At 51.9% G+C, this 15996-nt stretch overlaps 1 protein-coding gene across 2 annotated transcripts in view; it reads left to right on the forward strand.

Moving 5' to 3' along the window:
- OLFM2 (olfactomedin 2) overlaps positions 1–15996 on the forward strand; it is a 59211-nt gene that overhangs the window by 8733 nt on the left and 34482 nt on the right. Inside the window, exon 1 of one of the 2 annotated variants that reach the window (XM_023645459.2) lies at positions 6968–7237. The exons of the other annotated variant lie outside the window; for it this stretch is intronic. Coding sequence (XP_023501227.1) covers positions 7103–7237 — 135 coding nt within the window. The 5' untranslated portion in view covers positions 6968–7102. Of the gene's footprint in view, positions 1–6967; positions 7238–15996 lie in introns of those variants that run through there. 2 annotated transcript variants of the gene reach the window in all.

The raw sequence follows: 15996 nt of genomic DNA on the forward strand, positions 1-15996 counted from the left end.
TCTCTTTATTCGCGGTAGTTACGTTCTGTAAAGACCCTGCGAACAATGAATTAGCGAATACAGAATCGCTGCATTGAATTATTGCAGGGTCAAATTCCTGCAAACCTCTAGTCACAACATTTTTGTCAACTGAACAACATGCACCCTTGTTTTATGTGTGTTTCTCTTTAAAGAGACCTTATATATAGTCAATTCGTTAGTGTCAAACTCACAGCCAAAGGCGCTGTGACTCTCGCCTGAGTGAAGCTTATCGAGGAGCCGTATTTTCTCTGGAAGACACATCACAGCCTTCTTGCTCTTAGAAACGCTAGACAGCACTTCAGCACTATGCGTGGGGGCCACTTAAAGTCGTGAAATCACCAATAAAAAGCACAAAAATGTGAAAAATTTGGTACTAAAGAGACCGTTTAAGAGACACTTGTTTTAGCTACGAGAGCTGAAACAAGAAGGCAGAGCGTGGCCGTGTTGGACCTCACTGGGAACATGCACGTGGGTGGCTCAATTTTTGGCCACTCTGCGCTTGTCCGCCAATGACCACAAAAGCCCCCGAGGGTTGATTTGGGGGTTACAAATAAATTGTACCAAGGAGGCGAGTTTGCCAATATGGAACCTGCGAATGATGAGACTCAACTGTAAATTAATACCTAGGAGCAGAATGGCTGGGTCGTAGGGGAGAAATATATTGAGCTTTACTGCTGAACAGCCTTCCAAATGTTCCAAAGGTTCTTCAAAGGGCTTCTCGATTTACCCTCCCCCTGTAGTGTCTGAGCGTTCCAGTTGCTCCACGTCACCACCAGCACTGGGTGTTCTCTTTCTTTTTCATTTTAGACATTCTGATGGGTGTGCAGTGGTATCAGCTTATGGGTTTAATTTACATTCCCTGATGACTAATAATGTTAAATACCTTTTCACGTGTTTATCGACCACTCGGATATTCGCATTTGTGAAATGGCTGTTCCAGTCTTTTGCCCGTTTCTCTGTTAGGCTGTCTGCCTTTTTCTTATGGATTTGTAGAAATATGTGTGTATATACAGATTTTATATTTATCTGTTCATATGTGATACAAATATAAAATCAAGGTATGAGTTTTTTGTTGGATATAAGGATTGCAAATGTCTTCTCCTACTCTCTGGCTTGTCTTTTCATTCTCTTAATGGTATCTTTTCATCAATAGAGTTTCTTAATCTTTTTTTGTGTGTGTGAGGAAGATTGGCCCTGAGCTAACATCTGTGCCCATCTTCCTCTATTTTATATGTGGGACACTGCCACAGCATGGCTTGATGAGTGATGTATAGGTCTGTGTCCGGGATCTAAACCTTCGAAAGCTTGGCTGCCCAAGCAAAGCGTGTGAACCCAACCACTATGCCACTGGGCCTGCCCCAGAATTTCTTAATCTTAATGTAGTCCAAATAACAATTTTTTTCTTCAAGATTAGGGCTTATTAGTGTCCTGTTTTAGGAATCTTTGCTTACTCTAGAGTAGTGAAAATATCCTTCTATATTTTCTTCTAAAAGCTTTAGGTGTACAATCCATCTGGAATTGATTTTTGTGTGTGATGTGAGGTAGGGATCGACATTCATTCTTTCCCCTATGAACGGGTCCAATGGACGCAGCACCATGTAGACTCTGGTGCCCAAGTGTCCAGGATAGAATCTTGAGGGCCTTTGGGAAGGTTTCTTTGCATGTCTGTGCCTCTGATTCTTCACTTTTTTTTTTTTTTTTGGTGAGAAAGATTGGTCCTGAGCTAACATCTGTGGCAATATTCTTCTATTTTGTATGTGGGACGCTGCCACAGCATGGCTGATGAGTGGTGCTAGGTCCGCGCCTGGGATCCGAATCTGTGAACAGCAGGCCACTGAAGGGGAGCATGTGAACTTAACTACTATGCCACAGGGCAGGCCCCTGTTTCCTTATTTTTTAAATGGCAATTGTAATCCTATCTTCTTCACAATGGTATTCTGAGGGTTAAATGAGTTACGAAGTGTACATCACAGCAAATGGTGCCTAGCATGTGATACATACTCAATAAACCTTAGCAATTATTGTTATTGTTTCTGAAAGTTATGAATTTTTTTCCCAGGAATTTTCAGGGGAAAATACATTTCTCTCAGTGGCTCCCTGTCAGTGTATTCAGGTTGCTTTTACAGAATACCATAGCCCAGGTGGCTTATAAACAACAGAAATTTATTCCCCACAGTTCTGGAAGCTGAGAGGTCCAAGATCAAGAGGCCAGCAGATTTGGTGTCTGGTGAGGACCCACTTCCTGGTTCATAGATGGCTTCTTCTTGCTGTGTCCTCACATGGCGGAAGAGGCAAGGGAGCTCCCTGGGGTCTCTTATGAGGGCACTAATCCCACCCCCATGACCTCATCACCTCCGAAAGGCCTCGCCTCCTCGTACCATCACCCTAGGGGTTAGGTTTCAACACATGATTTTGGAAGGACATGAGCACTCAATCCACAACACTCCTCAACATGATGCTTAGTGTGGTGATGGTGGCGGAGAGGAGGCGACACTTTCTGGAAATATTTCTGCATCAGGATCAGCCGGCATTGGTGCTGGTTTGGATGGAAGAGTAGGGAAGAAGGAAGTAAGTAAAGGGGCACAATCTCTAGGTTCTAACTATGGGTACATCTGGCCAGGAGCAGGCCAAGGGAAGCAAGGGACCCAGGGTGCAAAATTGAAGGAAGAACTCATTTGCATGTCAGGGCAAGCATAGAGCACCTTAGGGGAGGGGCCTTGCAGGAAAGTTTAAGAATGCTCCCCCCAGGGGCTGGCCCAGTGGCACAGCAGTTAAGTTCACACCTTCTGCTTCGGTGGCCTGGGGTTCGCCGGTTCGAATCCTGGGTATGGACATGGCGCCGCTTGGCAAGCCATGCTGCGGTAGGCGTCCCACATATAAAGTAGAGGAAGATGGGCATGGATGTTAGCTCAGGGCCAGGCTTCCTTAGCAGTAAGAGGAGGATTGGCAGCAGAGGTTAGCTCAGAGCTGGTCTTCCTCAAAAAAAAAAGAAAGAATGCTGCCCCCTTTTTAACAGTTTTATTGAGGTATAATTTACATACTGTAATATCCACTGTTTAAATGTGCAATTCAACGGCTTTTAGTAAATTTACAGAGTTGTGCAAACATCACCCCAATCCGGTTTTACAATATTTCCATCAACCGGAAAGGTCCCTTGTGCCCATTTGCAATCCATCCCCGCTGCCACAGTCACTCCAGGAAATCACTAATCTACTTTCACTTTGCCTTTTCTGGACATTTTGTGTAAATGGAATCATACAAAATGTGGCCTTTTGTGTCTGGCTTCTTTCACTTAGCAAAACATTTTTGAGGTTCACCCATGTTGTAGTGTATACCAACAATTCATCCCTTTTCATGGCTGCATGACATTCTGTTGTATGGATGTACCACAATTTGCTTATCCATTCACCAGTTTATGGGCATTTGGATGGTGTCATTGATTATGAAAAATGCTGCTATAAATGTTCATATATAAGTCTTTCATGGGCATAAGCTTTCGTTTCTCTTGGGTAGAGGAAATTGTTGAGTCTTATGGTAAGTTTCTGTTTAACTTTTTAAGAAACTGCTCAATTATTTCTCCAAGTGGTTGGAACATTTTATAGTCTCAGTAGCCGTGGGTTCTGATTCCTCCACATCATCACCAATACTCGGCACTGCCTGTGTTCTGATTAAATTTGTGCTGGTGGCTGTCACGTGCTATTAGTCCCGTGAAACACACAGGTGGAGATGTCCAAGATGCAGATGGGCATGGGGGTCTGAGCTCCAGGTGGAATCTGGGCCGTAGAAATACCTCTGGAAGTCTCAGCTGTAGATTGATTTAGTCAGTCGATTAACAACAATTTCTTGAGCACCTACTGTGTGCCAAGCACTGTTGCAAGCCATGGGGATGCAGCTGTGAAAACACAGATATGTAGGTGCCCTCGTGAAGTTGGAAGTCTAGTGGAGGGGACAGACCATAAACAAATAAAAGTACAATACAATGTCACACCGTGACAAATACTGTTCAAAAAAGTAGAGCAGAGCAAGGGGCAGAGAGTGGTGGGGGCTGCCATCGTAGATGAGGTGGCCAGGGAGGGTCTTTCTGATATGATGGGGAACAAACCACTCCAGGTGTTTCAAAGAGAGGGAATCTAATGCAGGGAGCTGAGGAAGGGGCTCTTGTGTGGGAGCTGGGGCCATGGGGGGGATGTGGTCACTTTCAGAACACACCTCCACCCCAAGCGAAAATAGGAGAAATACCCTGGCCTCTCCCTTACTCTTCATCCTCCAATCTCCCTCCAGTGCCTCCCATTGGATGAGCCTAACAGGAAGCCCAGGTGCAAGGGAACCTGGGAAATGTAGTTTACTGGAGAAGGGCGGGGCATGGCTCTGACCCGCACAATGCTAGTGCAGAGATATAAATGAAGTAAAGGACCAAACTGTATGCATATCTGTGGTGATAGTGTTCTTGGTAGAGGGGACAGCAAGTGCAAAGGTCCTGAGGAGGTAGTGTGCCAGATGGAACCAAAACCCTGGGAGTAGGTGTGAGGGACCAGGCACAGTGTACAGAATGAGAGGAGTTGGGACTTAGGACAAAGCCCTGGGAGGTACAAGCATTTAGGGAGAAGGCAGGAGACAGTGATGGTGCAGAGAGGTGGGGGCAGAACTAGGAAATGATGAAAGGTCTCTGAAATCAAGGGACAAATGACTAACCTGTGAGAGTGAGTAAATAAGGGCTGGTGTGAGGCTGTGGGACTGGCCAATGGAAGACCACTGGCTCCTTGGGCAAGGGGAGTTTTGGAGCGAGGCGGGAGGTGAGGAAGTAGAGAGAGCAAGTGCAGGTGGAGGTGTAGACCACATCAGGGAGAAGCCTGGCCGGAAGCAGCTGGCGCAGTTTCTTACAGCATCAACCGTGAGGCAGCGAGAACGTATCACTGGGTTCCAAATTTTCTAAGCCAGGAAGCCTTGGAGCCCAGTGGTTTTGGGGTCCAAAGCCAGAGAGATCTAGGTTCGAATCCTGAGCCCCGTTTATGGGCTGGGTCACCTTGAGCTGGTCCCCTCTCCTCTCAGAGCCCAGTTTCTCCATTTGTAAATCGGGAAGTCGCCTACTTCTTATGGGAGGTTGCAGGCGGTACGCAGCAAGTTCATTTGTAAAGTGTTCAGCACTCATAAACACAAGCTGTAGTACAAGGAGGCAAGGACACATCTCATTTTTTAAAGCTCGTTATCAGTTGCAAATAATAACAGTGGCAGCTACTATTTATGAAACACCATGTCCCAGACACCCTGCAAAGTGCTTTACAGGCACCATCGCCCCTGACCCTCCCCCAGCTCACTCTGCTCCAACCGCATTAGCCTCCTTCCTGTTCCTTGAATGCTTCTGCTCCTGCCCCAGGACCTTTGCACTTGCTGTCCTGTTGCCTGGAACGCTTCCGTCAGTTATCCAAATGGCTCCTTCCCTCACCTTCTTCAGGACTCTGTTCAAATGTCATTTCCCCCAACCACCCCGTTTAAAGTTTACTCCACCCCTTAGTCTGCAGCCCCCTTCCTCCCAGTAATGTATTTTCCTTCCCCCCCCCCCCCCATTTCTTGTCTGTCTCCCCCCATTGAAGCTGCACAAAGGCAGGGGTTTTTGTCTGTTGTTCACAAGGCTTGGGATACCGTAGATGCTCAATAAATCTTTCCCTCGATTCTCAGGACACCCACGCCCTCTACACGTATTAGGTTCACGCACCCTCACAACCACCCTCTTTGCAGATGAGGAAACTGAGGCAGAGGGAAGTCATGGGGGGAGGTCACACAGGGGCAGAACCTGCCTCTGGGTGGCGTCGAGCTCAGGAAAAAGGACCGTCCAAGCCCCCCGAGGCGGCGAGCCCCCGGGCGAGCGGCCACGGCCGGGAAAGGCCTGAGTCATCGCCGCCTCCAGAAGGCAGCGGCCGCGGGCTCAGGGCGCCGGCGGCGGCGCGAGGTGACGCGGGGACGCCAGGAGGGGGCGTGAGTGCAGGGAAAACAAGGGAAATTAAAACCCGCCGGGCGCTCCTCGCCGCGCGCGCCGCCGGCTGGTGCGTGGGTGGGAGGTGGGAGGTGGGGGCGTTGCACTCCCCCCTCCCGGGAGGGGCTGCCCGCGAGCCCGGGGCCTGGAGGCAGGTGCGAAGCGTCCGCTCCCCGCCCCCACCCCGAGTTCGAGTTGCGAGCGCAGACCCGCCTGGGACTTGCCGGCCAGAGGCCGTGCCCTCCGTCTCCGCCGGTCATGCTGCCCCGCCCGGTGTCCTGGGGACCGCCCCCCACGCTGGAGCGACCCCCCGTTACCGCGCCTCCCTCCAACCGATCGCGTCTCCTCTGGGCTTCCCTCATCCCGACGCGAGCGAGGGGTCCCCAGAGTGGCCCTGCTACCTGGGAAGCCCCTTCCCCCAGGAAAAGGAGACCCCTGGCTACCCGACTCAGGGGAGCGCGCCAGACTCTCGCCCCCACGTCCCCACCCTGCGCCCCCGGGTTTAGAGCGCCGGGGCCGGTGTCCTAACCCGAGGTGGGTGGGGACTTGCCACTCCGGACCCCCGCGCGCTTTGGGTGGTCGGGGGGGGGGGGGCGGTTGCCCATTGTCCGCGCGGGGCCGGGCGCCCAGGGTGTTCACGGGGGCTATGCGCGGAGGGGGGCCCGGGAACACCCCGGGGCGGGGGTGGGAACCCCGCTGGGGGGCGGGGCTGGGGATGCCGCGGCGGTGGGGGTAGGGTGGGGGGGTCCCGCCTGCGGGGGCCCCCGGGGGCCGGTCCCGGGCACCGGGCAGTGAGGCTGGGGTGGGTTGGGGGGCAGCCGGGCGCCCCCCGCCCCCCGCGGGCTCCGGGCCGGAGCCGTGACGTCACGGCGGCTGGAAGTGCCCGGCGCGGAGGCGCGGGGGGGCGGGGGGGCCGAGCCGGCGCCTTATAAGCGGAGCCCGCCCGGCGCGCGAGCCGCAGCCCGCGTCCCCGACCCCCGGCCGGCCCCGGCCCCGGCCCCCAGCTCGCGCTCGCGCCCCGGGGCGGCGGGGCGGCGAGGGACGGCTCGCAGGCGGCCGGCCGAGCAGGGAGGCGCGGCGGGCGGCCGCGGGGCATGAGGCGGGGGCGCGATGTCGGTGCCGCTGCTCAAGATCGGGGCCGTGCTGAGCACCATGGCCATGGTCACCAACTGGATGTCGCAGACGCTGCCCTCGCTCGTGGGGCTCAACGGCACCGTGTCCCGCGCCGGCGCCTCCGAGAAAATCGTGAGTGGCCGCCGCGCGGGGGGCGCTCCCGGGAGGCGTGGTGCCCGCCGCCGCCGCAGCCCCCGGGGGCCCGGGCCTCGGCTTCCCCTCGCGCCCGGCCGGGGGCGCCCTCCCCGGGCTGGGGCTGGACGCGGAGGCGAGGAGCCCCGGGACCCCCAGGCCCCTGCGCGCCGTTCCTTCTGTTCCTGCTATTCTGCTGCTTTCTCACTATGAGCGAGCAGGGTCCGAGCGGCAACAATGTACTCGGCTCTGCGTCCCGGGCGGAGGCGGCAGGGGCTGCGGAATTGAGCCGGTCCGGGCAGAGTGGGGCGGAGGGGAGGGCAGATTCGGGGGCTGGGAGGGACCCCGCCTCTGCACGGGAGAGTCTCGAGGTCTCTGAGCGTCTCCACCTTCAGCATCTCTGCCTGTTTGCGTCTCGGTGTCTCTCCTTCTCTCTCTGTCTCGCTGTCTCTCTCTCTCTCTCTCTCTCTCTCTCTCGGGTCTTTTTTCTCTGGGTTGCTTCTCTCTTTCTGTCTCTCCCTGTTTCTGTCTGTATGTCTGTTGCACTGTCTCTGACTTTGTATCTCTTTTTGTCTCTCTTTTTCTCTCTCATGCACACACCTCCTCCCCCCCCCCCATCTCCCTCCTCAGTACCTGCCTCTCATGTGCTGCATATTTATTGCCCTAACTCGCCCCTCCGAGGAGGCAGGCGGGTCTCAGACAGGGGCAGGAGCTGACGCTGCCCCCAGAAGCTCCAGGATTACCGCCGGCCATCCTATCCTCCTCTATCACCTTCCTCTTTCAGTTTCCCTCACCACAGAGCTGAGGGCGGGGGCGGTGCCCGGGGACTCAATCGGGGTTAATAAAGGTAGTCCTGGTGTCCTGGGGAGAGGGGAGGAAACTTCACTCAGCCTCCTCCAGATATGCATTCCCCACCCCTTCTCTTCTTCAGTCTGTTGGCGGAACTCCTCCCAATATTTGGAACTGGGATGCGTGGGGCTCCCTCTCCTGCTCGATATTTCCCCAACTTCGCCAGCGCCCCTGTTTAGCCCCCAGTGGCCATCACAGCGCCTCTTCCCTCCCCTCACTGAAAGGAAAGAGGTCTTTGCTCCCAAGGGTTGCAGGCGAGGGGAGAGGCGGGTGCCATGCACTGTGCCCGGACTTCGTGCAGCCCCCCGGGAAGATGGCCTTGCACTTGGCACCGGTGAGGGCTGTCAGTCCAAATTCTCAGACTGGAAGCCAACATGCGAAGCAGTGTCTTTCTGTGTGTCTCTCACATCGAGTGATATTATTTGCCTGTGTCCTGGTGTGTCTGTCCCTGCGTGAGTTTTTGTGTGTGTATGGGGGGGCGGAGTGTGTGTGTGGGGGGAGTTTTTGTGCGTTGCCAGCATGAGAGTCCAAGTGTGTCTTCCTGTGTGTAAGGGTGGGTCCCAGAATGAGCGTGGGCGTGTCCCTGAGTGCATGTGTCTGGGCTGTGTCTAAGTGTGTATCTGCAGTTGTATGTCCCTGACTGTGGGTCTGTGTGTGTTATATGGTTGTGTGTGTGCATATGAGTTTGTATACAGGAATCTGAGGCAGCCTCGTAGCTGTTGCCTTCTGAGGGGGGAGAGAGATGATGGCTCAGTGGAATCGAAGCCAGATTCCTCTCTGCCACCATGTAAAGAGTGTGAATCTGTGTAAATGTGTGCGTGTATTATGTGCAGCATAGGGTGTGTAAATGTGAGCATATGGTGTGTCTGGGGAATGTGTACCTAAGTGTGTAAGCATGTCTCTGGGTTATGATTTTGTGTGTGCATGTGTCTGTGCAAATAAATACATATGTGTACAAGTGTGCTGTGTGTGTTTGTGTGAACATATATAAGTGTGTGTGTATATGTGCAAGTGGGTATCTATGAATGTGTGTATGTATGCATGTGGGTAGATTCCTGTGTGTACCATGTGTTTTCTGTGTGTGTTTGTGTAGGTGTGTGTTGCACCCAAACAGACCTGGTCTCCACTCTAGCCCATCTGTATAGCTAACAGCACCTTGACCCAATGCTTCCATGAAATCACTTGCTAAAAGCTAATGGTTCTCCCATCCCCCTGATCCCCACCCCATCCCTCAGTTTCACAAAGCCTTACCAGGAAGGGCTCTGTGGAGTGAGATGCCAGGGGACTCAGGGTAGGACCTGAGAGGGGACTGTGACATGAGGGTGCTCTAGAAAGTGTCTTGGGAGTCTGATAGACCTGGATCAGAATCCAGACTTTCCCCCAACTTCTCTATGACTCGCTCTTGACTCTGGACCAGTGACTTCATCACACTGACTTCACCTCATCTATAAAATGGGAATAATTCCTACCTTACAGAACTATTGTGGGTAAGAGAGCTCCCCATCCATCCATCCTTCCCTTTATCCCTCCATCTATCCATATCCATCTTTTCCCCCATCCTTTCATCCATCCATCCATCCACTCACCCATTTATCCACCCATCTCTTTATCCTTCCATTTGTCTCTCCATCCATCTCTCCATCCATCTATCTTTCCATCCATCCATTATCCATCATTTGTCTCTCCATCTCTTTCCATGCATCCTTCCTTCCATCTGTCCATCTCTCTATCCATGCATCCACCCATCCCTCCATGTGTCCATTATCCATCATCCAACTATCTCTTCATCTATCTTCTATATATCCATCCTTCTATCTATCCATCTCTCTATCCTTCCATCCTTCCCTCCATTTTGTTTGTTCAACTAAACTATTGGGTGCCTCCTCTATGTCAAGCATGTATATGTTTGAAGGCTTCAGCTCAGTACCTGACATGGTAGATGCTCAGTTAGTGACAGGACTCTGAGTTAATCATATCTGGGTTTGAATTCTGATCCTGCAACTTACTAGTGGCATGACCCTGGGAAAATTATTTCCTCTCTCTAAGCTCCAATATCCTCATTAGTCCAGGAGAGTTCAGAGTCCCCATGAGACCATAGGATCCATGAGGATGTCAGTGTTTTGCTCACTACTGAACCCTAAGGCCTGATGCATAGTAAGCCTTCAATAAATATTTGTCAAGTGTCTGAATCAGTATCTTCATAAGAATTCACGAATTTCACCTTCAAATGGAAACAAATGGCTGAGTGCATAGTAAGTGTTCAGTAAGGAGTTCCTTGTTCCCCATTGTAGCCAAGTACATAGTAGGCATGGAATAAATATTTGTCAAGTGTCTACATCATTAATCCACCTTCCCATGGATTGGGGAGAACAAATGGAAGTGACTGGGCACAGAGTAGGTGCTTAGTAAGGAGGAGTTGTAAGAAGGTATAGAGACCCAACATGGGTAAGCTGAGGGGTTCAGGAACCCAGGTAGGGAGAATTCCCAGTGATGAGGCAGAAGGTTGGATGCTGGTGTTTGACTTAATAAAAGACCTTAGTGGTGAGGAGGGGGTGGGCCCAGACCCTCTGGCTGTTCTTGTCTCTGGCTTCCCCTCCCCAAACAGATCAGAAGAAGCAGCTTAGCATTCTAGGGGATTCTAAGAGATGGTGTTACAGACCATCTCTGGAAAGGAGTGGGGAGGAAGCTGCCTCTGCTACTACCTTTGGCCAACTCCCAGTCATAAACCATCCTGTGGGTTGGGAGCCTTCCGCGGAACGGTTCCTCACCTGGGGGTCATAAATCAGAACCAGACTAAGAGCTGTCAGCCCCACTGCCAGCGACTGCCGTCATTATAGAGCCTGAAGTGAGTTACCTGCATCTTATATGCTATGCTCTTGCCTGTCCCCTCCTTCTTAAGGACTGGAGGGAAGGAAGGGGAGATGGCGGAGGGGTATTCTGTTTGGGGAGGACCCTTTTCCTCGAGGGAGGAGTGGGGAGGGTCTGAGCAGCACCAACAAAAGGCTCTTTGAAGACTTCCCTGTGAAGAACCAAAGCTCAGAATCCATGCCTCTTCTTGACAGTTTTCTGGGGGAAAAGGCCCCAGATACTCTGTATCAGTCGAGAGAGGCTGAGTTACGCTGTGGGAACAAGCAGCCTCACATCTCCACAGTTTGACATAGCGCGGGATTATTTCTGCCTTGTGTTGTGTATCCATTGGTGACTGGAGAGCTCTGTCCATGGTAGCCACCCAGGGACCTGGGATGATGGAGGCTCTCTGGTGACATGATCGTTGAGGCGGGAAAAGGAGCTCACAGCAAACCCCCCACTGTGTGTGTGGGGGGGGTCACATGTGACATTTCATTGGTCAATGCAAGTCATGTGACATGCCTAACCTCAAATAGCACCTACCGTCACCTGGACAGAGAGGAGTGGCCAAATATTTGTGCCTCACTCTGCTGATCCCTCCTCCTCTTATCCTAAGTGACAAGATTCTCTTAGAGAGTGTCTCCATTCATTCATTCACTCTTCTCTTCAACACATATTTATTGAGCACCTACTATGTGCCAGACACTATTCTAGGTGCCATGGATAAAAGAGTGAACAAAACAGGCAGATATCCTTGTCCTCATGGAACTGGCATTCTAGGCAGGGGTGGGGAGAAATAAATAAGTATAAAGATAAGTCTGTAATATTCCAGGTGGTGGTACAGGTGCCGTAAAGAAACATAGAGCAGAATAAGGGGGGTGGAGAGTGATGGGGGGACTAGTTTAGATTGAGTGGCCTCTCTGAAGAGGTGACATTTGAGTAGAGATCTGAAGGAAGTGAGAGAAGGCTCATATCAAAAGGAAGAGAGTTACAGGTAGAGGGAACAGCAAGTGCAAAGGCCCTGAGGTGGGAACATGCCTGAAATGTTGGAGAAACAGTGAGGAAACCATTGTGGCTGAAGGAGAGTGAGTGAGGAGGGAAAGAGAGGTGACAAGGGCAGGGAGGTGATAGGAGGTACATCATGCTGGGGGAGAGAGCATTGTAGGAATTTCAGATTTAACTCGTGACTCCTCGTGTGCTCCCTATCCTCCTTTCATACTTTTCTTTTCTTTTTGCATTTTTAACCTTGTAATATACTCTGTGTGACTTATTTATCTTGTTGCCTGATTCCCTCACTATCATGTCAGCTCCACAAGGGTGGGATTTTTTAAAAATCAATTTTTGTCAACTCTTGTAGCTTCAGGGCCCAGCGCAGGGCCTAGCACACAGTGGGTGTTCAGTAAATACTTGTTAAGTGAATAAATGGGATGCTGGGGAGGGTTCTGAGCAGAGGAGGGGTGGACTCTACTTAACTCTACTTAACTCGGGTGTTCACAGTTTCCTTTCGGCCCCTGTGGGGAGGGCAGACTGTGGGAGGTGAGGGTGGGAGCTGGGAGACCAGGGAGGAGGCCACTGCCCTGGTCCAGGTGAGTGACGATGGGGACTGGACCAGGGTAGGGGCCAAGGAGGTGGAGAAAAGAAGGCCCATTGTGGATTTGACCCGCATCTGCTGTATTCACCTGCTCCCAATTGTGGACTCCAGTTTTTGCTCAAAATGCAAGGAAATATTTAATGAGCATCTACTTTGTACTGGGAATGGTCCTGGGCTATGGACTATAAAGATGAATAACGCCCCCGACTTCCATCAGATCGCAGGCTCATCGACAGTACTTGTGTCACGACATGGTATATGTGGTGATGGGGATGTTTCGGGAGTGTTATGGGGGCACAGAGGAGGGATGCTGAAACCAGCAAAGATGCGATGGAGTTTTCCTGGAGGTGGTGATGCCCAGGGTGGTGTGTCCTAAAGTCAAGAAGAAATTGGCCAGGTGAAGACAGAGCAGGGGCATTCCAGACAGAAGGAACAGCCTCAACGAAGGCTCAGAGTAAGGAGCATGCTGGTAACCACAGAGAGTCTGAAAGCATCTCAGAGTCGCTGGAGACTTATGTGCCAGGTTTGGAGGAGTGTGGAAGTGGCCTGAGTGGTCAGGAGGGTCCATTATCACAAAGGGATTTGGCCTGAGGTGCCAGTACATCATTCTGAGTGTCAAAGGATGAGAAACTTGGAGGCATTTGGAGCAGGAAGGACATGTGAGGCTGCTGTTATAATTTTCAAGTGGCCTAATTGTTAGAAAATCCTTCTAGATTGTGCGTGTGAAATTTGCCTCCTTTTAACTTTTGCCCACCTCACTTGCACCAAATCTTAACTCCTTACCCTGGCCCAACTCATTGGGCCTCAGTTTCTTCATCTAAAATGGGGATCATAGTAGAATGTACCTTGATAGCATTGTGCTTAGCAGTGTGCCCGACACATGGAAGGTGCTTTAAAGGTTAACTATTGTATTATTACAAGACTCTACCTGCCTGAGTGTCGGATCTTGGACCAGTCTTCCGTCCCTGTCCACTCTTCTTTCTCCCGCCTCTGGAATTTTGCACTTGCTGTTCCATCCTCTGGGAACACCCTTTTTCTAGCCCTTCCCCTAGTCAGCTCCTTCTTACTGCTCTGGTCCCAGCTCAAATGTCACCTCCTCCAAGAGACCTCTCCTGACTACCCCAGCGAAAATGTCCCCATGCTATTATTTGAACCTGTTCTATTTTCTGCCTAGTACTCATGATTATATGAAATTATCTGGGTAATTGTTTGTTTACCGCCACTAGAATGGAAGTGCCATGCGAGCAAAAACGTTGTCCCTCTTGCTTATTACTGGGAGCTTCTCATTTGTGGCAGTAGATATTTCCTGAATGGTCTCAGTTCTGTCCCTTCTTTCCCCTAATGACACCTGTGAGCCTTGACAAGTATTTCTGTGACCCCCCAAATCTTCTCCCATGGCTTGGAAGCATCTGTTTCCTAAAGCTTTTTTTCTTGTGTCCTTGTTTCTCAACCCTTCTGTCTTTGAGTGGATGTCCAACAAACGTGCACATTGCTAATTTCACATCCGGTTATGGAGTGGTCTTGCCCCCAGAGAGCAGAGCAGAGTCATCCCCAACTAGCAATCATTGAGCCTGTCTATGTGCCAGTCCTGTGCTGGGGGCTGGGGATACAGCGTGAACAAGTGGGACTCTGTCCTTCCCTCACAAAGCTTCGTAGGGAGACATAGTGAACATAAAATTATGCAAATCGCTATATAATTACAGTTTGGTAAGGGCCACGAAGGAGAAGATGTGGAACCATAAAGCTGTGCAATGGGAGGGGGTGGCCAGGGAAGGCTTCCCTTGAGGAGGTGACATTTGCCCAGAGACATGAAGGTTGAGTGAGAGTTGAGCAAAGACAGAACTGGGAAGGTGGAGGGAGAGAAGCTGAGAAAAGGGGATGTGTGAAGGTGTTGGGGTGGGATGGCAGGTGGCATTTGAGGATCTGGTGATGTGGGCAGGGGCCTAAACCCATCACAGGTTGCTGACCACCGCCCTCGGCCAGCCCAGCCCAAGTTTGACACCAACATATAGAAATGGTGCGAGGTGCTGCCTGCGCCCATCCCGTCAGCACCATGGACAGCCACCAAGGGAGGGTGGTCTGGGCCTTGGGGCCGCTGGAGGGAAGCACTGATTTTTGCCTCTTCGTGTCTTTCGTACCCCCCAGCATCCTTCTCACCTCCGGCCCTGGGCAGCTGGTGCCTCTTTGTGAAGCTCCAGCGGGGAGCAGCCGCGAAGCTGGGCAAGGAAGAAAAGCAACTGTCTGGGGGAGGTCCAGGCTCTCTGAAAGAGTTTGATGTGGGGTTGGGTGTGTTTGTGTGTGGGAGTGAAGAGGCTGCCACTGGGAGACCTAGGGGGCCGGGCTGGTTCCCAGTCCTTGTCTCTCTCTGTCTCAGCCTTCATGCTTCTCTATTTTTAAACTCTTGTCTTTTGCGTCTCACTCTCTGTCTTTCTCTTTCCCTTTCTCCCTCTGGTATCTTTATTTCATGAACTATCTTTATTCTTCTCTCTCTGTCTTAACTGTGTCCACAACACATAGTGGACATTCAGTAAATGTTTGTTGAGTGAATACTGATGGTTATCTGTGTCTGCCTGTGTCTCCATGTCTGCCTTTCTCTCTGTCATACTCTCTGTCTTCTCTCTATCTGTGTCTCTGAGTCTGTTTCATCCTGTCTGTCTGTCTGTCTGTGTGTCTCCTTCTGGAATTCTGTTTCCATATCACCATAGTTGCTGTGTCACAGTCCAAGACCCTGACAAGGCGTAGGGGAAAGACTAGAATTCTCAGATCTGAGAGGCCTCTTGAGACAGGATGGAACAAGAACCTGTGTTGGGTATTGGTCAGGAATCTGTGAGTGGGACAGGATGAGCCAGACTAGCACAAACCCCCGGAGGCCCTGAAGGGGACCCGGGGTGTGTGGACCCCTGGGGATTCTGGGGGTGGGGGCTAAGCTTTGATTGGAGCCTGGGGGGGGGGGGCTGGTGCTCAAGCTCCCAGTGACCCCCTGTCCTCCACTCCCCATCCCCACTCCCCCTGCTGCCCAGGATGGCATCTCTCTAGGACCCAGCCACCAGCCCCAGTGCTGGCTCCAAGATGGAACAGCTGTCTGGGCTGCAGCTGCAGAAGCTCATTTTGAACAAGGGAGATGATTGCAGGAGTGACTGGGGGAGGGCGGGGGGAGGGGAGGGTAGCTAAGGGCCAAAGGAATCAGGCTCCATTGTTGCTGCTGCCGCAGCGGGTGCTTTGCCCAGGAGATGGGGAGACCGGGCGAGGCAGGAAAAGGCAGAGGGAAGTCTCTCGGCCCAGCCGCGGGTCCATCTGTCCCCACTTCTGGTCCTCCCTGCCGTGAAGTGTCTCCGCCTGTCTCTGGCTGTCTCTCCCTCTTCCTGTGTGTCAGCGCCTGCCTCTCCGACTGCCTGTGTCGCTCGGTCTCCTTCTAGGCTGTTGGCCCGTCTCCTGCCCTGAATTTCACTTTCCCCATCTCTCTCTGCGTGTA

This window comes from Equus caballus, chromosome 7, assembly GCF_041296265.1.
Source record: "Equus caballus isolate H_3958 breed thoroughbred chromosome 7, TB-T2T, whole genome shotgun sequence".
Taxonomy (NCBI): Eukaryota; Metazoa; Chordata; class Mammalia; order Perissodactyla; family Equidae; genus Equus; species Equus caballus.